This window comes from Neophocaena asiaeorientalis, unplaced genomic scaffold (genome assembly GCF_003031525.2).
Source record: "Neophocaena asiaeorientalis asiaeorientalis breed wild unplaced genomic scaffold, Neophocaena_asiaeorientalis_V1.1 scaffold521, whole genome shotgun sequence".
Lineage (NCBI taxonomy): Eukaryota > Metazoa > Chordata > Mammalia > Artiodactyla > Phocoenidae > Neophocaena > Neophocaena asiaeorientalis.
Window position 1 is genome coordinate 3,198,901 of NW_020174712.1, and position 25,533 is coordinate 3,224,433.

Consider the following 25,533-nt stretch of genomic DNA (forward strand, 5'->3'; position numbering starts at 1 on the left):
CAATTTTACTAATATCTCCAACACAGAGTTTCTTTAGTTAATATAATGAGCAGTTGTATAACTCATATTTATTGAGTAGATAATATATTGCTGACCTCATAACTTTGAAATCCAAATCATCAGCTGACAGTTTTTTAAGAATTAGAAAATATCCTAAAAATTATGTCAGAAACTGACCTGCTTTTATCAGCTGAATTAGAAAAAATATTCAGAAACCTGTTTTGAACTTAAGACTTATCTTCCATGTTGTAAATACAAGTCAATACGAATACAAAAGCAAAACCATATCAAAAATGAAACATATCAAAATATGCATGTTACTAGAAAAGAGGCTGTAGAGCAGTGGCCTAATTGCCGTGCTTTAAAATAACACAGTAGACAACAGTGTGCAAGATTACCTGAGCTGGTGATTTTTTTTCTTGTAGATTTGGTCGAACGCTTCTAAAACCTTTTGCTGCAAGAGAGGAATATGTAGCATCTCCATTCAGTGTCTCTTGATTTCGATCATTGTAACATCTCCAAGCTTTTATTAAGGGAAAGCAAATTGGATACAAAAATATCTACATTCACTTTTAACATTTTTTAAATAGAATTTATTTTTTATTTCCAAAATGGAAGTTTTCTTCTTTCTTTCTTAAAAGTTTAATATACATAAATGTATATGCAGTTTAAGTTTACGGTAGGATTAACAATGTGGCTATAAATATGTTTTTAAAAAAACTCACAACAAATGTAGTGGTTATTCAGAACAGTTTTTTTTGTACCTGAGTCCGGTGACTGAGAATCACGCCCTAAAAGAAAAAGAAATGTTGAAATGAATACTCCGGTAAAAGAAACGAACAGTCGCGTAAAGATCATCTGGCCAAGAGCTACATGTATTTTTTGGCAAACGTTATCTCAGTTCTAAAACTCTGGGTACATCAAATAAACTAATGGAAGTTTGTGCATTTATTTTTACTTCAATTAGAATGTAATTCATTAAATATCTATAATATATAATTAACACATATATCAAACACTGATTTTTCCCTCAGTAATATTGCAGCCATTCAATTTTATCTTATTATTGCTTAAGCTGGATGAATTTCTAAATATCAAATTAAAGGGTCATATGGTTTGTAAACAATGAATGCTTCTCCCAGCAGTGAATCAAACCACCAGATCCTTAGCTTTCAATGCCATTGATTTTTTGTAGTTTGCGGGGTTTTTTACCTTAAGAAAGTATAAATACCCTACCATATTATGTGATATTTTCAAATTATTCTCTAGACTTTGAATTTTCTTTTTATTGCCATTTGAGTCATTTTATTTTCAATTCTGAAAGAGCTGTTACAAGACATTCCATTGTCTTGCAGGAAGCATTTCAGTACTAATAAATTGCTTTTGATAATGCAGTTGGGAAGTGGCTCAATGACATGTTTACTCTCAGTTTTACTGGAATTATACATTCAAGTATCTCCTATAACTTATGAACAATTTTAGGTAATCAATTTATGTTGCTTGGCTCTATTATAACACATGGCCAACTTCACCTAGAATCATAAAGCCTTAATTTTGGAAAGGAACTTAGGGGTCATTCAGCCTAACCTTCTGTCCAGGTCCTAGATTCCTTCTGCATGTTCCCTGAAACCATTATTAATTGCTGTTATTTCAATGCCTAATAGAACATGAAAGTTGCGTGTAAAAAGGACTCTCTGTTTTCTTTCTAATGCTTAAGGAATAGTTATTTTGAAATCTAAATACATAAATTTGGAATGATAAACATTAGTTGAGAAATACAAGACTTTGATTTTTAGATAAAATATTTATAATAGATTCTTTCCAAATCAAAAGAAGAAAAATAAGTGTGAACTGGTACAGAGTGCATTAGAATGACTCCAGCTTAGGTGAGTTAGAGGAGACTAATAAATCTTCATTCTTTATGATAGTTGCTAATTTAGTATGGACTTATCTCCAATGAACTCAAAATCAGAGTAATAAAATGGGTACCATGAAGTAAAAATAACTTTGAAAAGTTATACATGAAATATTTATTAGACTTTACTTCTAGGATTTGATGGAAGCAGAAATGATTGAAATTCTCAAGCACTTAAATGATGATGAGGACGCTCTATAAAGAAAGCAAACACAGTGTAGCAATACAGAGTGATCAGAGGTCTGCTTTGGGGCACCCAAGGAGAGCGATTTAATAACCACCTGGGTGCCACATACTGTTTGTGGACAAGGAACAAGTTTTGGGATTCGGGGATTTGGCAATGAAAAGAGAAACAGCATTAATAATAGTTATTATTACTTATAGTGTAATTATTTGCTTGAGAATAGGGAGTTAATTTTACTCTTGGTTTGATAAAACTGAGCTTATAAACAAGGGTACGTGCTGGGGATAGATGTGATAGAAGCCAAATGCTTGGAGGTGTGAGAGGTGTAGACTTGGTGAGGAAGAGGAGGGTATATTGAGCAGACTTGAAGGACACTTGAAATAAACTTCCTGTAATTGACAGTTTGTAGAGGGCCAGTTTTGTTTCTTCTTACTGGCCACCATATTGGAGGTTATGGAACCTTCAGTGGGATAAACATTAGGTGCAAGAATCAGAGGATGGTCACTCTAGGCTCAACTAGGGTCTATCCCTTTCCCCTCTTACCAGGCCCAAGTATCTCCAAATGAAACCGTACCTATGCTACAGGAAATATGAGATATTAATAATGGTGAGCTCTATGGAAAAGCCCTGCTTTACACTGTAGACACAAGTGTGTTGAATTATGAGAAAGGATAAAAATGGCCATGGATCAAAACTTCAGGACAAAACCATATTTTAATGAAACTTACATTAATGATTAAAATCCTAGATCCATGTCAAGTAAAGAGAATAAAGTTTTTTTTTAAGGGTTGATAAATGACTTGGCAAATGCATGGAGAAAATGGTTTTGATCAATATCATGAACATTATTCATGACCATTCACTTGTGAAAAACATAGAACTAGAATTCTAGGGATCAGAGCCCTTAATTTCTAGTATTCTTTAGTGGGAAGTCATTGCTTCTTTGAAAATTTAAGAATGAGGAAATGGGACAGATTTATTGTTCCCTGGCTGCTCTGCATGTGAAAATCAAGAGTCTTTGAGAACTAAGGACTATAACTGCTCTTCACTCTTACAATGAGCACTCCCTGCGTCCTGGCAGAAGGTTGGGAACACCTGTCAGAGAAGTTGTCAAGGCCTTCCTGGCTTGGTGTCGGGCATTGGACTTGACATCCTTAGAGGTCCTTTCCAACTTTATGATTCCAATACATGAATTGTCCATTGGGACTCTACTTCTTGTAAAAGCAAAAGAGAAAGACAGGCTGATTTAGTGGACAAATAGTTGATGACTAGCAGCTCATGTTGACTCTCTCATCTGGGAGGAGAGATTGGGAAGGTTAGACTCCTTTGTGGAGGTAGTCTAACAGCCTCTACTTAAAGGCTGTTCTATTTTAACAATATTTAAAGCAGTAAATATTTATTAATCTTCCTTTGATTCACAAAAAAGACTGTCAAATACGTTCTTATTATGAAGGCTACCGTATAATGTGAGTGGGCATACAAAGAGGCTGATTTCTTTCTTCAAAATGTAATTAAAACTTCTTTGAAAAGGGGCTCATACCTTACATGTCTAATTAATACAGAAGAGATCTATTTTTAATGTAACAATTAAATCCAAAATTGAGGGGACCTCATTCTCTAGAACTCTTACTCCTATTTGATATAATGGGAGTGATACGAGATTTAAAATGGTCCAGAGCGACTACTAACTTTTATTACTGGAGATTATTTTATATTCCCAAAGTATTTAACATTTTCTAATATTTTGACTCTGAAGCATTAAATATATTATATTGAGTGATATGAAATCACTAATCTTCTAGCTTTGACTCTCCAAAATGGCAGTCTCTAGCTCAACCTAATAGTATTCTTTCTGTGGTTACTTTTATAAGTAACAACAGTATGGCATTTTTGAAGCATTGCCATGTTCCCTAGCATGTGCCTTAATGGTCCACATCTGAGTAGCTTGGGCTAGAATTTTACTTGGCTGAAATGTCAGTGATATTCATGGTATACACATTCCAACTACCTGATGTCCCTAGACTTCATTTTATTTACTTTCTTATTTCTCTTCATTCTCATTTCCCTCAGGTGTCCAACGTAAACACATTTGTAGTTTTTCTAACATTTTTCATGCTCACGTACACATGAACAAACATGTACAAATACATATATAAAGAGAATTTTTTTCAAACCAAAATGAGATCATACTACATACATTGCAATGCAATTTACATTGTTTTAAAAAATGTAATATATTATGGAACCACCTGGCTTCGTATTTAAACTTAGACATTGAAATCTATTTATGGATTGGAGGTGGTGGGCAGGAGTGGGATTCTCCACATGGAAGTTTGTTTTTTTCCCTCAACGAAGCTGGGTAGTTTAGGATCAAGTGGCTTTAAAGCTAAGGACATCCTGACTATTTAATTAACGACTAAATGTATGTGTGTAAAAGACACTAATATGCACTGTGAGAATTAGAATTATTTAAACACTCTTCATCCCTTTCCCACTTCTGCTCCAAAAGCCATGAATATTATAAAAAAAAAAAACCAAGGAACCCTCAACTAACCAACCAACAATCAAACCAACCAACCAACTAACCAGTCACCAAAACATATGGGTGTATTTCAGGGTCTAGAGAGGCCAGGGTGGAAGTCATGAGAGATTATTTATTATAAAGAGACTCACTTTAGTGAATGCTGAAATATCACACCCCCAGTTACCTTCTAGAGTATATTTATACTTGTGGGTGCATGTTAGTTTTAATTGGACCAAGATGTTTAAAAATATATATTAGAAGGTTCTCTGCTTATTGGATTAAAGGAAGGTTTAAAGTCTCTTTCAAAACTAATATTCTATCATTATATTTGCAACCTTTGGTATAGAAGCAAATTAATAAAGATTCAGTTTCCTGCAAATCCCACTTCCTGACCCTCTGTGTCCCCAGCCCCCAACAATTTTTAGGTAAAAAACAACAAAAGCACCTGTGAGTTATCTTAATTAAATATTATGTTCCTTTAGTTCATGTGATGCAAAAACTTCAATAGTTATTAACACTTGCATTTACTTAACACATTTTTGGCAAGTGACTGTTGTTTTTAATTAGATTTTTAAAATGTTTTCTACAAGATATCAGTTTCCTTTGGCTTTTTTATTTTTAGAGCAAAACAGTCATAAGGGATAGGAGCTATTCTTGAGACAAGAAAAATAAGAACTTGTGGGGCATTAGAAAGGTATTTACAGCCACTTTCATCATCCAAACAGGATAATTCTGGAAAGAAAGAAAGGTCAGAGAAAGGCATTCAAGTATGACATTCTGTGAGTTAGTGGTATTATACCTGCAGCCAATAGGTTTGGAGAACTTTGAACTCTCTTCACAGATGTTAATGTAACAGACATGGCAGCACGTTTGCGAGCACACCCACCGCTATCTGGAAGCAAAAAAATGATATAGCAGAGGCCACAGCAAAGGATAAAGCACATGCAGTATCATGCATTTTCAGTGAAATGTGGCAGACATCCATGAGAAAGGTGGTCAGAACTAGTAACCATGGAATACATCTGCAGAATTTACACCCACCCCAAACTAAAACAAAACAAAACAGAAGAAAAAGCCAGGGGTCTGTCTTAGAAATAGATGCCAATGATTTAATAAAAAATCAGATTTTATACTTAACATTTTATGGGTTTTCTTTAAATAACACACAGCTATAGAATTCAACTTTGTTTATACCATTTAAATTCAACTATTAAATTTACAAGCAGTGTAACTAGCTTTTAGAGTTATGAATAACCTGTATTTCAGGATTAAGAGCTACGGTATAACATACTTTTGTATCCATCATATAGGTTTTACTGTATTCTAGCTATTATGATTCCTGCAAACAGCTTGAAGAACTTCTTGAAGTAAAAGTTGTTAGCTTTTATAGGTATAATATATTTGATACATAAGATTCATAAAGAAAAACAAATGGTGTTATGGCAATACTGTGTCTTCCCATGGTTATTATTAGTTATGGGAATAATTTGCCTAATTGAAATAAAAAACAATGTTGATATATACAGTACTGAAATGACCATGTTTTTAAAAATTAGTTTTTGTACTTTTGAAACATATGTATATGATCTATATATTTTCACTTATGCAAATCACAACATGAAGCAAAATAAGTGAAAATTCATCAGCTATTTTAATGTGATTTGAGAAGTTTAGCATAACAAGACTTCTAAAATTGGAAGGTTAATGTTCTATTTACGAACAGATTCCAATTCCATTCCCACATTCCTTTTTATTTGGAATGTGCAATAAATAGTTTTGCTCATTCCCCTGCAACCAAAAGAACTTAAATTTAATTCTCTTTGAAAGTTGTAACAAGAAGATGAATTCTTTAACCACCAATATTAAACATAATTAATATATACTGCTGCATGCTAGTCTTATATATTATTTTTCTTTATTTCTTAAGGAGTGTATCCACTTTGTTTATTGGATGTGAGAGAATTTAAGAGTGCTTGAAAGTATGATTTGGACTAATTGTTGGTAAAATCACAAGTAGTAAAGTCAGCAGACCTTAAAATTGATAGAATGATTCTCATGTCAAAATATAATTTCTTAAATATTGACATATGCTTAAAATAACAATTTCATAATGCAGATAATAATTAAAACAGAAAAATGACTTGAAACAACATACGAAAGTAAATCAAAGACCAAATACAGAAAGACATAAATGGTAGAAACATACAACAAAATGTATCTTCAGGAGAGGCACCGATAGGATTTTAGCAATCTCTGCAAACTGAAAATAGCTACGAGGGATGAGTGTTTCTGATAAAATGCAGGTAATATAATTGAATATGCAGCATATAGCAGCTATCAATGTCTAAAAGGGTTAAGTAGTCCAGGGTGTTGAAAGTGTAAATGGAAAGCTCTCTAAGAGATTTAATTTTCTAGTTCTTTTAATTTTGAACATCTGAAAGCAAGCAGAGATGCAAAGGGAAAATTTCAGAATGAGGAGACCCAAGGTCACTGGTTAAACCTTTGGTTTCCAAAACTCTGTGTTGAGCACCCACCTCAGTGGATTCACAAGGGTTTGGGGACACAGTTCACATTTTTGAGGAAAACACAGCGATATCTATCAGACAGACTGCATACACCACTGTCCTGAGGTAGTTCCCAGTTTCAACATGAGAGGTCGTGTTATCTTCCTGTAAATGATGTCACATCTTTGTAAAGCTGGGTTTTTGGTGATTGCTGTGATGGAAAGCAAGCGCCCTGTGAAAGTAACCTGGACCAGTAACTGGGAGTGGTGACGTACAATCTAATTCCAAGTCTGAGAAGTTTTGTAGCATCCAATACGCACAGACATCCCGATAACAAGTAACTGTGGTTATAGAGAATGAGATCAAATGATTACTTTTCAGTTGAAGTATATTATTTTTTCAGTTTGCTTCCGAGTTGATAGAACATGAGTACTTACTAAGTTGTTTGCACCTAACTACTTAATAAATACAACTGTTAGGTACTTCTTTTGGCTTGAGAGTGTGGTGGAAAATTACTGAACTATCTTGGCACCGTAAACCAAGAAAGTGTGGGAACCTCTGGGTTAAATAATTTTTGTATTCTAGGTAACTCTAAGAACTAGATAAAATGACTGGACAATTTGTCTTTATTAACAGGTTAATAAAGAGCTTAATTTGAAAAGTCGAGGCATTTGTGAAATTGCTGGAACAGAGAAATCTATTATATTCTGTTTCTACTTATTGTGTCGATACTTTCTGCTAGTTATTGAAGATACCTTTAAGATCACAAAATGAGGGTGCTGTCTTACATACTTAGATCATCCCAAAGAATCCTAATGCTACCGTTACCTTCACACTCATTAATGACCTGCACACTCTTCCAGTCAGCGGCAAGACTCTCAGTAGCTGTTTCTACTGCTGGAAAACACTCACAGGAGTAAACCACATACAGTGAATCATTTGATGTCTTATTCTCTTTCCTCCATAGCTAAGATTTTCCTTAGAAAATAGTGGATCGAAAATTCCAAGAGTACAAATATACAAAACATGCTGTTTTGTATATTTTTATACATTATTTAGATACTTTAGTATGAAAAATGTATCACAATTCCCTTGGCTCGTTTATTATGTATTTGACTAAAAACAAAGAGCTGCTTTAAAAGAATCTTTTTTTTAAACATTAGTGACTGAACATTGAAATAGTAGTATATTCCTTTAATGATTGATAGGTATTTAAATAATGAACACCCATTTTATTTATTGGATACTTAGGAACTAATTTCTACTTCATTTTGAGATACAGTGACAATGATTTTTCAACTTCCTACAGTATTATTTATATATATTTTCAAAAGTGGTATGTTTTTATAGCAACATTATAGTATTTTAACATTTTAAACAAAGGGTTCCAGTCACTTCTAATTAATTATGTATGCATGTGTTTGAATATCATCTTTTATATGCATAGATAGATGTATACATTCAGTCATATAATCAAAATATCTATGCAAATTAGCATTCCATATAAAGCCCAGCTTATTCCTTTTAATGAGAGGATGTTTAGAGGGTTATATTCATGCTGCTGTAACAGTAACTTGGCTCAAGTACCCTAGAGAACTAAACAAATTTACAAATTTCTATTTGCCTACTTTGTTATTATGGACTGAATTCTATGAATGGGAAGGTTAATTACTAAATGCATTGTAATGAATATGGCATACTTAGTATAATCACATATTATACCTCTGTCATAATAGGGTTATAATAAATAGGAAAATCAGACTCCACAAAATGAAGGACATTGGGAAGTTATGTTCAACTTAGGTCTGCAGGAAAATGCTGTAGAACAATAAGTAAATACAACTTTCTCCTGTGCACGTCCTGCTGGAGTGATTTTGCAGTTTCACAGTATGACTTACCATAGCTCAGCTGTGGGCTCTCTATTCTATTTGCTTTCTTCAATCACTTTTCCCTAATAATATTTTCCTTTCATTTCCCGTGTATAATTCTGTCATCTCCAGTTGTCCAAATGACTTTTCTTGGTTCATTTCCAGGGTTATAATTTCTCTTGATTTCTAAGCCTTCCTTGTATATTTCAACTGTTTCCAATATCCTCATCTTGCCTGGTGCTCTACACACCTATGGGCTGACCGCATCTTCAGGGGCCAGCCGACCTCGAATGATCTGAGGTCGGTTATGGCAGGTTTCTGCTGAGGGGCAGCTGCAGAATCATGTTCAATAGCGCATGTCTCTACACTTGATCTAGGGATTAGATATTGGTTTTCACCAGTGGTTGTTAATCCTCCCTTGAGGCATTTTGATAACAAGAGACAGCAAAAAGGCAACCAGCTTGACATGAGAAAAATGTCTTCCACTATCCTTTCTCCTTTGCTGTGGAGTGACAGCACTAAAAGAACTTTCCAGTGATCACTTGTGGATAGGAAGAGCTATTTTTAAAATACAAGTTACAAAATTTCAGTGAGACAGTGGTTTTCCAGAATTATTCAACACTGAATATAAAAATTTCAGGGGTAGAGGAAGGTGAAAATATAAGCTAAAATGCTTATATTATGGAAAAAAATCATATGTATCAAGCAAGTATCACAAACATTTTTACAGTTAATCTGTATACAGCACAAGAGTTCAGAGCATCCCTGTTATTAAGCTATTTGGAGATACTGTTCCCACATCAAAAAATATAATGCTTAAGACTTTAGGTGTATTGTATCTGTGGATTAATTAAGCTGATTTCCTGTGAAGCTTTGGCACTCTATCTACGGTCGCTGTCAACATAAAATGTTTACAGAACGGGGGATTTTAAATATTTTCTACTAGAGCAACTTGCCTATGAATTTAACCTATTTTAAGTGAGAGATTTCAAATGTATGCATTGAATGGCATGCTACCTCTTGCTAGGGTTTACAGGAGTTAATGTCATGATGTGATTACAGAGAAAGGGAGTAAGAATAGACAGCAAAACGGAAAAGTCTACTTTTGATAGCTATAAGATTAAAACACAAAAACAAAGAAATCAAGTAATGAATTTAGACTATCTAAGAAACTCAGTATCACATTTAGGATCAGCAGAGGGCTAAACTAATGATTTAGGGCCAAGATGATATTTAGAGAGCAAGGCTGAAGAGTTTAGAACTAACAGAGACAGCATACCTGTGTTCATTTTGACCTTGGAGGGTTTGTTATTAAAGTCTTCAGTTTTCCTGTAGAAAAAAAATGATGTATTAATTTGTTCACTAGCATGGGGAACAAAATATCATGAAAGAGTGTTTTTGTTTTTGTTCTGTTTTGGTGCACCTGTGAGTTAATATCACATGATCATTAGTCTTATTTAAATTAGAGTTTAATAAGGTGGCCAGGGCTTCCCTGGTGGCGCAGTGGTTGAGAGTCTGCCTGCTGATGCAGGGGACGCGGGTTCGTGCCCCGGTCCGGGAAGATCCCACATGCCGTGGAGCGGCTGGGCCTGTGAGCCATGGCCGCTGAGCCTGTGTGTCCGAAGCCTGTGCTCTGCAGCAGGAGGGGCCGCAGCGGTGAGAGGCCCACGTACCGCAAAAATAAATCAATTTAAAAAAATTTTTTAAAAATAAGGTGGCCAGAATTTATAATTCTATTCAAGTTAAACTTCAATTATTATTGGTCTTATTATCCTAAACATAAACTTATGTTTTTGTTTAATGGTGACTATTAATGGATGAAAATGGGGTTTTCATTGTTAAAAATTAAATTGCTTTCATAAACATTTATAATAACAGTTTTTGTTCTCTAAGCCAGAAAGGATCACTGGTTGTTAAGCATCCTCTTCCAGAATTTTAATAAGCACTCTGGTACTTTGAAATCATTACCTTACATTATTCAATTTATTATATTCAATTTGTTATAGAGTTAATTTACTACCAGGGAGTGTTTAATGTATTTAATATGTATGTTGAGCAAATAGTCAAAGAAGATAAGATTCATATATTTTTACAAAGATGCAAGAAATAAATGATTACTACAAAACCCACTTCTGTTTCAGTATCCGATATGGTGGTTTTTCCCATTGAAGTGTTTGCTGTACAACAACTGAGATTAATTCATTAGAAATGGTTGGGAAAATGGTGCTTGTTGTAGAAAAACATTTTTTAATATTTGTATTATTTCTTGACGTGTGAGATGACTTAGTCCTTTCCCTGGCGTATTCTCTTAGCCCATTTTTGGAGTTTCTTATTTATCCATACCCTACAACCAAAGAGAAAGGATAGGCTCTTCAGGAAGCAGTTCTTTTAAGAGGAAGAGCTCTCTGAAAGATGTTTAACCCTGGCCACTTTGCCTTGGCTCCTGAGTAGGGCCTGTTGTTAATGAATGTGAACTTCCCCTGCACCACACGTTCAGTTTCCATGTGCGTTAGCACTCTAACATCCGATAGTTAAAACAATTTTTATCTGTACCTCATGGACGAGTAGGGATAGGGTTGAAATGAAATCACCTGTCATGACCTGTCAAGAAAGACCTTCAGTAAATAAGTTTTTCTTCATTCTCTAAAAAGAGCACCAAATGAGCTTCCTGGCTTTCTTGTGTTTGCCTGTCAGGGTTCTGGCCCTGTCCTCTTTTCTGACCATTTCTCCGGTCCTCATATGTTCTGCTCTAGTCATCATTCATCATTTTCTTTCAACATGGCCATCAAAGTTCACCTCTTATAGAAAGCCTGGTTCTATTTCGTACTAATGTGAAATTCTAATAATAAAATTAAAGTATTCAATTGGGAAGACTGGACAGCTACATCAAAAGAATCAGACTGGACTACTTGCTCACACCATGCACAACAATAAATTCAAAATGGATTAAAGACTTAAATGTAAGACCTGAAACCATAACACTTCTAGAAGAAAATAGAGGCAGTATGCTCTTTGACACTGGCCTTCATAATATTTTTTTTGGATATGTCTCCTCAGGCAAGGGAAACAAAAGCAAAAATAAACAAATGGGACTACATCAAACCAAAAGCTTTTGCACAGCAAAGGAAACTATCAACAAAACATAAAGACCGCCTACCAAATGGGAGAAGATATTTGCAAACAATTTATCTGATGAGGGGTTAATATCCAAAATATACAAAGAATTCATACAACTTAACATCAAAAAAAATCAAACAACCCAATTAAGAACGGGCAGAGGATTTGAATAGGCATTTTTCCAAAGAAGACATACAGATGGCCAACAGGCATGTGAAAAGATGCTCAACATCACTAATCATCAGGCAAATGCAAATCAGAACCACAGTGAGACATCACCTCACACCTGTCAGAATAATTATTATCAAAAAGACAACAAATAACAAGTGCTGGCAAGGATGTGGAGAAAAGAGTATACCCTCCTGCAGTATTGGTGAGAATGTAAAGTGTTGCAGCCGCTATGGAAAAGAGTATGGAGATTCCTCAGAAAATTAAAAATAGAACTACCGTAAGATCCAGCAATTCCACTCCAGGGTATTTATCCAAAGAAAACAAAAGCACTAATTAGTAAAGATATACACACTCCTACGTTCGTTGCAGCATTATTTACAATAGCTAAGATATGGAAGCCAACCAAGCACCCATCCATACATTAATAGATAAAGAAGATGTGGTATATATGTACAATGCAATATTACTCAGCCATAAAAAAGAATGAAATCTTGCCATTTGTGGCAACGTGGGTGGAACTAGAGGGTATAAGTGAAGTAAGTCAGGCAGAGAGACACAAATACTGTATGATTTCACTTATATGTGGAATCTAAAAAACAAAACAGGGAATTCCCTGGTGGTCCATGGTTAGGACTCTGCACTTTCACTGCCAAGGGCATGGGTTCAGTCTCTGGTCAGGGAACTAAGATCCCACAAGCTGCGCAACATGGCCAAAAAAAAATTTTTTTTTAATAATTTAAAAAACCAAAACAAATGAGCAAACATAACAAAACAGAAACAATCACAGATACAGAGAACAAACAGGTGGTTGTCAAAGGGGAGGGGGGTTGGGGGAAGAGAGAAATAGGTGAGGAAGATTCAGAGGTACAGACTGCCAAGCTGCAAAGTAAAGATGTCACAGGTATGAAATGTACAGTGTGGGGAATATAGTTAATAATTATGCAATATCTTTGTATGGTGACAGATAGTAACTAGACTTAATGTCATGATCATTTTGAAATGTATAGAAATATCGAATCACTATTTTGTGTAACAGAAACTGACATAGTGTTGTAGGTCACCTATACCTCAAAAACAAACAAATGAACAAACAAACTCATAGAAAAAGAGATCAGATTTGTGGTTGCCAGAGGCAGGGAGTAGGGGGAGGGGGAATTGGATGAAGGAAGTCAAAAAGTACAAACTTCCAGTTACAAGATAAATAAGTACTAGGGATGTAATGTACAACATGATAAATATAATTAACACTGCTTTATGTTATATATGAAAGCTGTTGAGAGAAAATCCTAAGATATATCATCACATTGAAAAATATATTATTTTCTGTTTCTTTAATTTTGTATCTCTATGAGATGATGGATGTTCACTAAGTTATTTTGGTCATCATTTCACGATGTATGTAAGTCGAATCATTATGCTGTTTACCTTAAACTTATACAAGTGCTGTATGTCAATTATATCTCAATAAACTGGAAAAAAGTTATTTAAACCTACAAAAATTTTAAAATGTGAACACCAGCTAATTATAATGATACCTTCTACCCCAGGGTAGGGGGAGAAATGGGGAAATAAAATAGCATGGAAAAAAATACACATAAATGATATGAGATGTATATATGAACCAAGAAGAGAAGGATTTTATCTTTTTTACACCTAGATTGAATTACTAATACCCAGTACTCAATAAATACTAAAACAATGAGCATATAGAATGGATAAAATCACAGTACTGATGTTCATCCCAATTTATATTTTAGAGCTATAAACTGAAAACAACACACATGACATCCTCATTATGTAGTGTTTTGGTATCACCTGATTGTGTATAGTGTCACATTCTTGCCCATCCACCCTGGAAGGACACTGCAGCAGTGTAGGAGAAGCAGGGCAGGAGTAATGTGTACGGTTGCCACATCTAGGACTGAGAGAATTACCACATTGTTACACTGAATTTTACGGTAAAATTTCACAGGCCAATTGACATTAAATAGAGAATGAAGGAAACTTTATTATGATGAGTTTTATCTCTTATTTTTCAGCTGGTATAAATAAAGAGGCACATTTCTATTTTCTTTTTCAGAATACAAAAATAAATGTGGTACATAGCTAAGTATGTAGCCTTAATACCTAATGTAGCCTACTTGGTAGCCTTAATACCGCCTGGATTGAAGGGATGCCAATGAAGTCAGGGAAGAAGGCAGTGGTCAGTGCAGGAGCCTTGAGAAAACTCCATCAGATGTATTTATTTTAATGTCTCAGGAGCAAAACTCCTAATACGTTAACCTTAAATGGACAAAATAAATGGAAAAGTAAAGCCTCGGGGGATGTCTGTGACCACGGCTGAGGCAACTGCTAAAACAAGAAGGAATAAACAAGTCTCCAGAAAAATGAGGACTGTAAAGACATTTCCCAAATTCTATTTATCACTCCTTTTCAAAACACTTGACGTTTAAAACTGTTTTAAGTTTTAAAACTGAATGACAAAGACAGTGTTTGAGCTGGAACAATACTGATTGATAAAGAAACCATCAAACAGAAGGAAAGTTAACTCTCAGAACACAAAACCTACTACTCTAATAATGTTTTTATACCAAGTTAGGGAACTAATAATCAGCATTTGTTGTTTGAATTCAAATGCCGATATTTACAAAATATCTGACACTGAAAAAAGTAAAATTGGATTAACGGGAACAAAGAAAGGCGCCACAAATCCTTGAGCTTTTCATCTTTAAAGTGATGTATCCTGTTACTTATAAATGTAACACGTGAGGTTTTTTAGCTTCGCATTGTTTTAGATGTCAAAATGTGAAATGACTAACTTCCTAATCAGGCAAGACATTTTCCAAGTTTTAAAAGAAAAGCCACAGTGATTGAGCTCTGCAGAAGAACCCGAAACCGAAGGCTTCTTGGGTGACTAATAAAAATGCATGATTCTATTTCCATTATTTGTACTAAAGCCATTAACAAGTCCACAACTGAGAACTCTCTTTAGACAGTTTGAACTAAAGCGAATCTAATCTCTTTTGTTCTGTTCTGAAAAAGTGTCTTTGATTGTACTTACATAACAAGCACAGATTATTCTGGAAAGCATCAAATTCCTGGAGTGTTTGCATGCTACTAGGAGAGACAGTATTTCAAGTATTCTCTTAAATTGGAATTGAACCAGGTCCAAGACTATGAAAACTGACCATAAAATGCAGACTACCTTGAACCTCAGCAGAGGATCCACAGAGCAGAAACTATCTGTACATTAGAGTATCAAAATGGTATTCAACAGGTGGAGCAGAGATGTATTTACTTAAGTTCAGTTCTTGCTGAAGTTTTTAAATAAAAGGCAACATTATATGTATCCAATTTGTGTATAGCAATGGATTTGTTTTTCTCACAGGTCAGAGTAGGGTTCTTTCCCAATATGCATTGGCAGTAGATTGTGCTGGTTGTTCATGCATGGATAAGACATGATTTGGTGGCTATGGTCTTTTAATTCTGCTTGAATTTCAGTGATCAGATATCTCTTTTTTTTTTTTTTTATGGATCAGAGTCGGCTTTATTTCCAACATTCGTATGACAACAGGTTGGGTAATTTAAGTTTTGAATGAGGATCCCAAGATGTTTGATTGTTCATTCATGGGCACCAACATGACTTTGTGCCCATAATCCTGTAATTCTGCTTGAAATCTTTTGCTTATGAGGCATCCCATTCTGAAGAGGACCAGAGGCAAATTCCCTCCTCAATTCTGGCCAAGAGTTCCGTGTTAGTCATTTTGTTTTTGTAGACTCGATTTTAAGCACCAAGGCCAGCCATACAACTATAGGACTACATTTTAGCTCGGCTAATGTGAGGAGTTTAAGATTGGAGCCCAGAAGATTTTCCATGGAATAATTTTAATCCAGTAAATTGCTAGGTTATTTTAAAATTGTTCTATTCACAGTTCATATATCATTCAGAAAAAAGGACTCACAGATAGTCAAAGTGGTGGGAAAACATTGAGGGATGTTAGATTTCTTAGAGGTATTTTAAACACAAGAATAAAAGTACGGTGCATATTAATTTTATGCACCAGATTTTAGCCTGAATTTACTTTGAAATGGTATATGTACCACTCTTTCTGCATAAACTACCCTGAGTGGTCAAATCCTTTCTCTCTCTGTGGTAGGGTTAGCCGTATTCATAAATGCCCAATGATTTCACTTTTCAGTTATAGCCAAATAACTTAATTTAGGCTGTTGACATTTATCTTTAGTTATCTTTTCTAATATATTAATGTGCTGCTTTGAAATGTTCACAGGAAATACCCTAAGTAGTTTATTATGTCCTTTACAGTCCCTGAGCTTAGAAAAATGAGAATCCACATCTCCCCCTTTTCTGAATGGTTTCTCTGCGTTGACAGCCGGTATATGACGTCAACTCAGGGACTCCTTTGCCTCTGAGTGGGTGGTACAAATCATCTCAGTCACTAATGAGGGCAGCCTCCACATAAGAACTTAAATCCCTCCCAACATTCCTGAGCTAATGGTGCCTGAAGATGGGTCCTTAGTATTCAGAAGCCAAATCATCCACAGCATCTATATGTGAGTGCTGGGATCAGAACACAAATAACATCATTTCTAGGAATAAGGCAAAATCATTACTGTGAATAGTGATGAGTGAAAGGACGCGAGGCCATTGACAATTTTCATAAAAAATGCAAAGTGTTCTTTTTAATTATACCAAATTTCATGATACCTGGAAAAATTTCCTCAAGAGCACCATATGTTTTTCAAGGAAACTAGCAATTTTCTTTCTGAGACTTTACAATGCAAGCTAGTCAAAATGCGTGCAGATTTTCTGTAAAATGTATACTAGTTAGAAGTCAATCCTGGTAGATAATTTTCTTTCTGATGCTATTTCAAAGCCTCAAAGTCTGTGATTTACTCTCTTTTTTAATTATAAAAGAATACTGGTTTCTTTTTGCACTAAATTGTCATGTGATTTAATATTGCTCTAGTATCCTGCTGTCATGGTATCTTTTACTTTTATGCTGCAATACGTAAGGATGATTATAGGATACATCTAAGTACTTACAAATGCATTTTTTTCTAAGACAAAATTATTGATCAACTTGATAGTACTGTACTAGAAAATTTCCATTGGTTTCTATTCTATAAGTCAAAAGCCGTGTATTCCTAATGAAAATAAACCAGAACCTTAATGTGGATCTGGTGAGTCAGGCACATCGTCAAAGAAACATAGAAAGAATTAGACTATAGAAATACATGTTACAGGTGAACTGAATAGTGTTGGAAGGATAGGTCTTGAAGTCAAGTGCACCTCGATTCAAGTCCAGTTTTGCCCATTTCCAGCCATCTAAATGATTTATAGCAACATCATTATCATCTTCGGCAGTAGCAACAGCAGCAAGATCAAACCCCTCCCCCCAATGCAGCAAACCATCCCCGAACTGGATAACTGGCGTCATGCCCAGTCACCAATATTTTGAATATTTTGAGACAGACTTTTATCTTTGATTGAGTCATAAGAGTATAATCTAGACTTTCCTGAAAACACACAGGCTATATTTTATTGCTTTAAATTAAACTAAGCCACCACAGTTCGTAAGGTTTATTTGTATGTATTTTCCCATTACTCAATTATTCCATGCCCAACTTAGCAACATACTGGAATTGAAAAGGAATTCTGCTTTCCAGGCAGCTTTTCTTTCCTCCTTAAACAGAGCCTTCTTTTAGCAAAGTTCTCCCCCTGCCCCACCACCACTGCAGTGAATAAGAGGAGACAGACCTAAAGAAATGGTTCAATCAAACACTTGCCTCCTATGCCAGCTACGTCATTGCTATTGAACCTAAGGGAAAGTGACACTTAAAGATCGTGACAATTAGCCTTTAAAAAACGACTTTCCATCACCTTTGACAGCTTATAACCCAAGGTGATGGGTGGAGGAAAGAAATGTCTGTAAAATGTCACATAAAGAATTGTGTGGCAGATTGCAGAGTGATAGCATCCTGATGACAGCCATTCCTGTTTAGTTCACTAAGTGAAAGTATCTCCCCTGCTTTCCACCATTGCAGAGAGTACCATAAATTTCTACTTTGAGGAGCAAATCTTTGATCTTTGAAAAAAAAAGTGTACTTCTTTCTTTCTGATTTGGAAGAAGTAAAACTGTCTCTATTTGCAGATGACATGATATTACATATAGAAAACCCTAAACATTATCCACCAAAAAATGGTTAGAACTAATAAACGAATTAAGTAAAGTTGCAGGATACAAAATCAATGTGCAAAAATCAGTTGCTTTTCTATACACTAATAACAAAATATCAGAAAGAGAAATTAAGAAAATAATCCCATTTAAAAATGCATCAAAAAGAACAAAATACATAGGAATAAATGAAACCAAGGAGGTGAAAGATCCGTACACTAAAAACTGTAAGACATTGATGGAAGAAAAGGAAGAAATGGAAGAAGAGATAAATAAATGGAAAGCTATTTCAGGCTCATGGATTGGAAGAATAGTGTTAAAATGTCCATACTACCCAAAACAATCTACAGATTCAGTGCAATCCCTACCAAAATTCCAATGGCATTTTTCACAGAAATAGGAAAAACAGTTCTAAAATTTGTGTGAAATCACAAAAAACCAAATGAATAGCCAAAGCAATCTTGAGAAAGAAGAATAAAACTAGAGGCATCACACTTCCTGATTTCAAACTATATTACAAAGCTATAGAAAAAAAAATATGGCATTGGCATAAAAACAGACACATAGACAAATGGAACAGAATAGAGAGCCCAGAAATAAACCCATGCAAATATGGTCAATTAATTTATGACAAAGGAGCCAAGAATATACGATGGGGAAAGGATAGTCTCTTCAGTGGTGCTGGGAAAACTGGCCAGCCACATGCAAAAGAATGAAACTGGACCGCTATCTTATACCATATACAAAAATCAACTCAAAGTGGACTAAAGACATGAATGTAAGACCTAAAACCATAAAACTCCCAGAAGAAAACATAAGGCATAAGCTTGACTTTGGTCTTGGCAATGATTTTTTGTATTTGACAACAAAAGCAAGGCGACAAAAGCAAAAATAAGCCAGTAAGAGTAAATCAAACGAAAAACTTCTGCACAGCAAAGGATATCGTCACAAAAGGAAAAGACAACCTGCAGAATGGGAGACAATATCTGTAAGTCGTATATCCGATAAAAGGTTGATATCCAAAATATTTAAAGAACTCATACAACTCAACTGCAAAAAGCCAAAAACCAAACTAAAATAAAACAAAACTCAAAAAACCGAATTGATTTAAAAACGGGCGGAGGAACTGAACAGACGTTTTTCCAAAGAAGCACATGCAGTGGCCAACAGGTACATGAAAAAGTGCGTAACATTACTAATCATCAGGGGAATGCAAATCAAAACCACAGTGAGATTTCACTTCACACCTGTTAGAATGGCTATTATCAAAAAGACAAGAGACAACAATTGCTGGTGAAAATGTGGGGAAAAGGAAACCCTTGTGCGCTGTTGGTGGGAATAAATTGGTACAGGTACTATGGGAAAAAATATGGAGGTTCCTCAGAAAATTAAAAATAGAACTATCATGGGATCCAGCAATCCCACTTCAGGGTATAAATCCAAAGGAAATGAAAACAGAATATTGAAGAGATATCTGCACTCCCATGTTCACTGCAGCATTAGTCACAATAGTCAAGGTATGGAAACAACTTATGTGTCCACCAACTGACGAATGGATAAAGATGCGGTATATTTACACAATGGAATATTTATTCAACCGTGAGAAAGAAGGAAATCTTGTCGTTTGTGACAACATGGATGAACCTTGAGGGTATTATGCTAAGCAAAATAAGTAAGACAGAGAAAGACAAATACTGTATGGTATCACTTATGTGTGGAATCTAAAAAAGAAAAAAAGTCAAATTCATAGAAACAGAGAGTAGGAAAGTGGTTGCCAGGGGCTGGGGGCCAGGGGGAAATGGGGAGAGTTTGGTAAAAATGCACAAACTTTCAGCTATAAGATAAATAAGGGCTGAGGATCTAATGTAAAACATGATGACTATGATTGATAACACTGTATTGTATAATTGAAATTTGCTAAGAGAGTAGAACTTAAATGTTCTCACCAAAAAAAAAAAAAAGATTAATATGTGAAGTGATGGATGTGTTAACTAGATGGGGAGAATCCTTCCACAGTGTATACATATATCACCACTATGTACACTTTAAATATGTTACAACTGTATACGTCAATTATAACTTCCATAAAGTTGAAATTTAAAAATGTTAATAACAGTTATGTTCAATGTAAAAAAATTGAAAATAAAAGAACCATTTTTTAAAAATTTGAGCTTTGCTAAATATCCTTTTTTTAAAATTAAAAAACTTTTTGTATTGAAGTATAGTTGATTTACAATGCCATATTAATTTCTGCTGTACAGCAAATTGACTGAGTTATATACATTTATAGATTTTTAAAATATTCTTTTCCATATGGTTTATCCCAGGATATTGAATATAGTTCCGTGAGCTATACAGTAGGATCTTGTTGTTTATTTATAAATTTTCTCCTATTTTTAATTTTAAAACCTTTCATTTTGGCCTCCCCTGGTGGCGCAGTGGTTAAGAATCCACCTGCCAATGCAGGGGACACGGGTTCAAGCCCTGGTCTGGGAAGATCTCACATGCCACGGAGCAACTAAGCCCGTGCGCCACAACTACTGAGCCTGCGCTCTAGAGCCCGCGAGCCACAACTACTGAGCCCGCGTGCCACAACTACTGAAGCCCGCGCTCCTAGAGCCTGTGCTCTGCAACAAGAGAAGCCACCACAAGGAGAAGCCCGCGCACCGCAATGAAGAGTAGCCCCCACTCGCCGCAACTAGAGAAAGCCTGCGCCTGGTAACGAAGACCCAACGCAGCCAAAAATAAATTAATTAATTAAATTTTTAAAAAAACCTTTCATTTTAATTTTTATATATTGATATCACAAATCATCAGATATAAAAAGAAATTATGTAATCTAGTTTAGTTTTATATATATCATATTTAGACTTTCAGTGGAAGCAAACATTAAATGCTGTGGCAGTAATAAAGATTTATCATTTTATGTGTGTTTTATTTCTTAAACCACAACTTCTGAAAAGGACCTTGGATCAATCATCTTGATTTTCAGATTAGGCTTTTGAGGATAAGAGAAATGACTGCTCCAAGATCAAACAGTAAAAAGCTGACCCTCAAAAATGACTTAGCTTTCCTGACTGTTAGTGAAAAAAAGGCGTCTCCTTTTAAGGCATCTTGAAATGTCAACTGAAATCAAGATAATTCCCCTCAACACATTACAGTTAATTATAATACATTACATTAGGCATAGTTGCCTAATTGAGTGCTGATGTGTTGGGGGTTCCAGGAGAGAAGGAGGTGTGGTACGAGGCAGGCCTGGCTGATGAATAAGTAAGGGCTGTTAGCAGAGGACCATAGGATTTATTCTTGTAGAACTAATATGGAAATAATGGTTGCTTATGACAAGGATTTCTTTTGCCCGACGACTGCACAAGCCCAAATACAAGGCTCTATTTAGACTTAAGCCTAGACCAATAGCTATTGCTATATTTTTTTTCAGAAAACGTCAGGACTTTAAGTTGAGAATGTTTATTTTAATGTATTTCCATGGCAATGTTATTTTATGAAATAACCGTTAAATAATCCTGCTTATTGTTAATTGACTATTAAAGAAACAGTCATATTTTTTCTTTTGATTGAACGAACACACCTGCTTCCTGAACACCTGAAATAACATTTACATAACTTAGCAAGGGCAAAAGCCTGCTGTATACTGCCAGTAGTGGTACAAACCTGTGTTTGTGTGTGCCTCAGATATGAAATGGTGAAACTCTGCTTGATACGTGGAATTTGAATTTTGGGTGTGGGGGATGGTGGTAAGAAATTTGCTCTAATTTAGTCATTTAACATTTAAAGAGTATTTCTCTTGCAAAGTTTATTTAGAATGAAAATGTATCTCAAGTCACTTCACATATACCTTAAGGTCATTGGACTAATTTGTGAAAATCCAAGGAAGAAAATAAGGGACCATTGGGGGAAAATACTGTCTCTGAAGAAATTCTGAATCTATTAAAATTTGAAACTTTTGATATTTTTGTTGGCAAAAATATCAAAAAGTGGGCAGCTTATGATACTATTCATTCGGAGCCAATGAAAATAGATAATAAAGATAGATATCTTCCCTTTTCATTGTTAAAATTATGTATTTCTGTAATATTTGGAGTGCAAAAGTAGTTCACTAGATCTTTAGCGAGAAGTCTGGCAAATTTCTTCATGACATCTCTAGGTACTAACTGTAAAAGTGTTAGGTGGAATTAGAGGTGAATGAAAACTCATTTTCAGTAGTGCCTTTCCCTGCCTATGTATCTTCAACATTTTTATTTTGGGGAAGAATACCTGGCATGTTCTACAGAAGGCATACATGCGAGAGAGGATAGGTAATAAGTAGAAAGACAGATTATCTTGACAGTCTGAATTAAACTTCAACAGGGATAAATAAGTCTTGCAATTTAGCTAAACCAAATTATTTCATGATTAGGTTGAAAAGACTGATTTCTCAAAACTTTATCTGAAATACATCTAGGAGCTTCAGTGGGCTGTGAGCTCAGTGTGACATAGTGCTTTAAAATATAATTATATAAAAATGAACAGTGGTTGCAGAAATCAAGGAAGATTATGATCCTACTTTTATGGTCATGTTGGCACCTCCTCACTGCAATTTAAAAATGTCGTCTTTTTGCTGTTGTCCATGAACCAACTTGGTATGGATGTGAGTGTCTCACCAGGTTTTAGGGCCTGGCACTGAATGCTGAAGGGAGGTGGTGAGGCCACTGTGTGATTTGGTGGAAAGAGCTGCCACGAGAGTGTTAGCAGCAGTAGGAAAATTATTGACCGTACCCTGATTTGTTGTTGTTGTTACTGTTTTATCTCAGGGAAATCATCCCAGTGACTTTTAGGATTAATGCTCTTAAATCATCCACACTCATGCTTTGCACTGACAGGGAGACAGATAACAGTTGTAAATAGAAGTTTCAATATTCCCTTCAGATGTACCTGCATTTAAGAAACATGATATACAAATGGGACTGTTTCTCAGTGCTGGGTTTTTAACAATCTGGTTTACAACTCTCATCAGAAAGGATGTAAATGACTCCATCCTAGAACTAAGTGCTTTAATAATTCTGAATTATACAACAAAACTGGGGTTGCTATCTATTGCTCTTTTGCTCAGCGAAATGCCAATCCAAATGACCTCACCTCTAGGTCTTACCCAATTCACATGTACCCAGCATTCTTCATTTTTTATACCTAATATAGTCCTTTATACCCTGCCACTATTTAAAGCTAAAACTTTCACTCAATCCACCAAAAATAGGCAAAGAAAACAACCTACAAATTTATACTTAAATTATACTTTGGAGAACAGTGAAAATTATTTGAACAAAGATTTTGTCCTTTCCTAACACCTTTACCTGACACATCTGCTGCATCTAGAAATGGTTGGAATAGTCTTTTAGATGATTGTTGGGCATATTTTAACATAGGCAGTTAAATCTTACTTGATCTGCTCCTTATTAGTCTTTTTTCCCCCTTTTATCTATGGGAACAAGCCTTCCACTTCCTTCCTTTTATTTTGGACTGCCACTGCTCTTTGAAAAGCATAAAGACTTCATCTTGACATCACAACTGCATGAGGACAGGAACTCTTTCAGGGAAGGCTGGGTTCCCCTGCAGGGTAAGCTGTGACATGAGGTCATGACCTTAAGGACCCACCCTGGGCTTTTTGTTCACGCTGACTCTACTGTGTTCTACTTCAGTTTCACAGGTAGAGACTATCTGCCGTGAACATTCCCATGACAAAAGTCTGACACTCACTGACTTCAATATCATTTCTTCTCTGTTAATACAGAGCAGAGCATTCCCTCATTTCTCTCACAACATTTGGAAACCTAGAAACAGTGTTGTGCCCATGTGCTATCACACCGATTCTAGCAAATATATTTGAGGAGAGCGATCCCTTTTCTATTCTCTAATGTGAACTCATCATTGTTGGAATGGGAGCTGTCTGCCCTTCCTGTGTCAGGGTAAGAAAACGGAGCTCATCATATTACAGTTCATAAATGTATCAAATCGACAATTTGTACACCTTAAGTGTACAAAATGTTGTATGTCAGTTATATCTCAATTAAAAAATATATATAGCTCATATAGGGAGGGAGCAAAAGAAAATGGGTGGGCCAGAATGTTAGCAACTTTCTTTTTTGTGGGAGGGGCGACTTCAGAAATATACATATACCCTCACCAGCAGCTAGTAAGTGGCAGAGTCAGGCTTTAACAACCCATGTTTTAGGGAACTTTCAGGTACGTGCTCTTAACATTCCATTATATTCTTCACTGTATTAAAGTGGGTATCAGTATTTAGTCTTATGTGTGTATATGTGCTTGGGCAAATCTCTGTACTTCTTTCTGCCTGAGCGTTTTAATTTATAAAATGAAAAGCTTGTTTTAAAATTCAAAAGCATATAAGGTCCTTTTATGGTGTGAAATTTTCTTAAATCCAAGAAGGGTATATTTAGCTGACTTATATTTATTGCGAACCTTTACAGTGCAAACCAATATGCTTACTAATATGATTGTATATAATATAAAGCAGAATCTTACTGGAAGTCAATATTTTACTGACTCATTTACACATTAAAATTCGGAAGAAAGAGATTTTAAAAGATCTGTATTTCTAATAGCATCAGTATGAGATAGATGTGTATTAGTACAAGTCCAAGCCATCATCCAAGGATGTTAGTTATCCTCTTAGCTGCCTAGTTTACTTAAATCCAGAAGTGAGATCTATAGACCTCTTTCTATATAACATGTCTTCCCATATTGTCTCGCGTGTCCTTCAATGGAGATGATCCATTTTAGGATTTCATCTCACCTAAAACGATATCCATTTTATAAATGTACATCCAAAACTATTTGTCTAAAAATAAACTTCAATCAATAAATTATTACCCCCTTTTTAAAGCTTTTTTCATTATGGGTGGTGTGGTGGTGCCAGGGATATTGGGAGTGACAAGAATCATTGATTTTGTTGGCTTTCTATTAGAATTTGCAGTGGAAAAAACAGATAAGTCAAGGGTGAGGTTTCAAATTCCAAATGTTACATTATTTTGCATA

General features: G+C 35.2%; 1 protein-coding gene across 3 annotated transcripts in view; it reads right to left on the reverse strand.

Annotated features, from left to right (window-relative positions):
- Window positions 1-25,533, reverse strand: part of SORBS2 (sorbin and SH3 domain containing 2) — a 205,853-nt gene that overhangs the window by 84,755 nt on the left and 95,565 nt on the right. For 2 of the 3 annotated variants that reach the window (XM_024760020.1, XM_024760019.1), the window contains exons 3-6: window positions 10,275-10,324; window positions 5,423-5,515; window positions 765-791; window positions 399-454 (exon numbers count right to left, since the gene is read on the reverse strand). In XM_024760020.1, the coding sequence (XP_024615788.1) occupies window positions 399-454; window positions 765-791; window positions 5,423-5,515; window positions 10,275-10,284 (186 nt within the window). In that variant the 5' untranslated portion in view covers window positions 10,285-10,324. Of the gene's footprint in view, window positions 1-398; window positions 524-764; window positions 792-5,422; window positions 5,516-10,274; window positions 10,325-25,533 lie in introns of all 3 variants that reach the window. The other variant, XM_024760016.1, reaches the window with a different exon arrangement.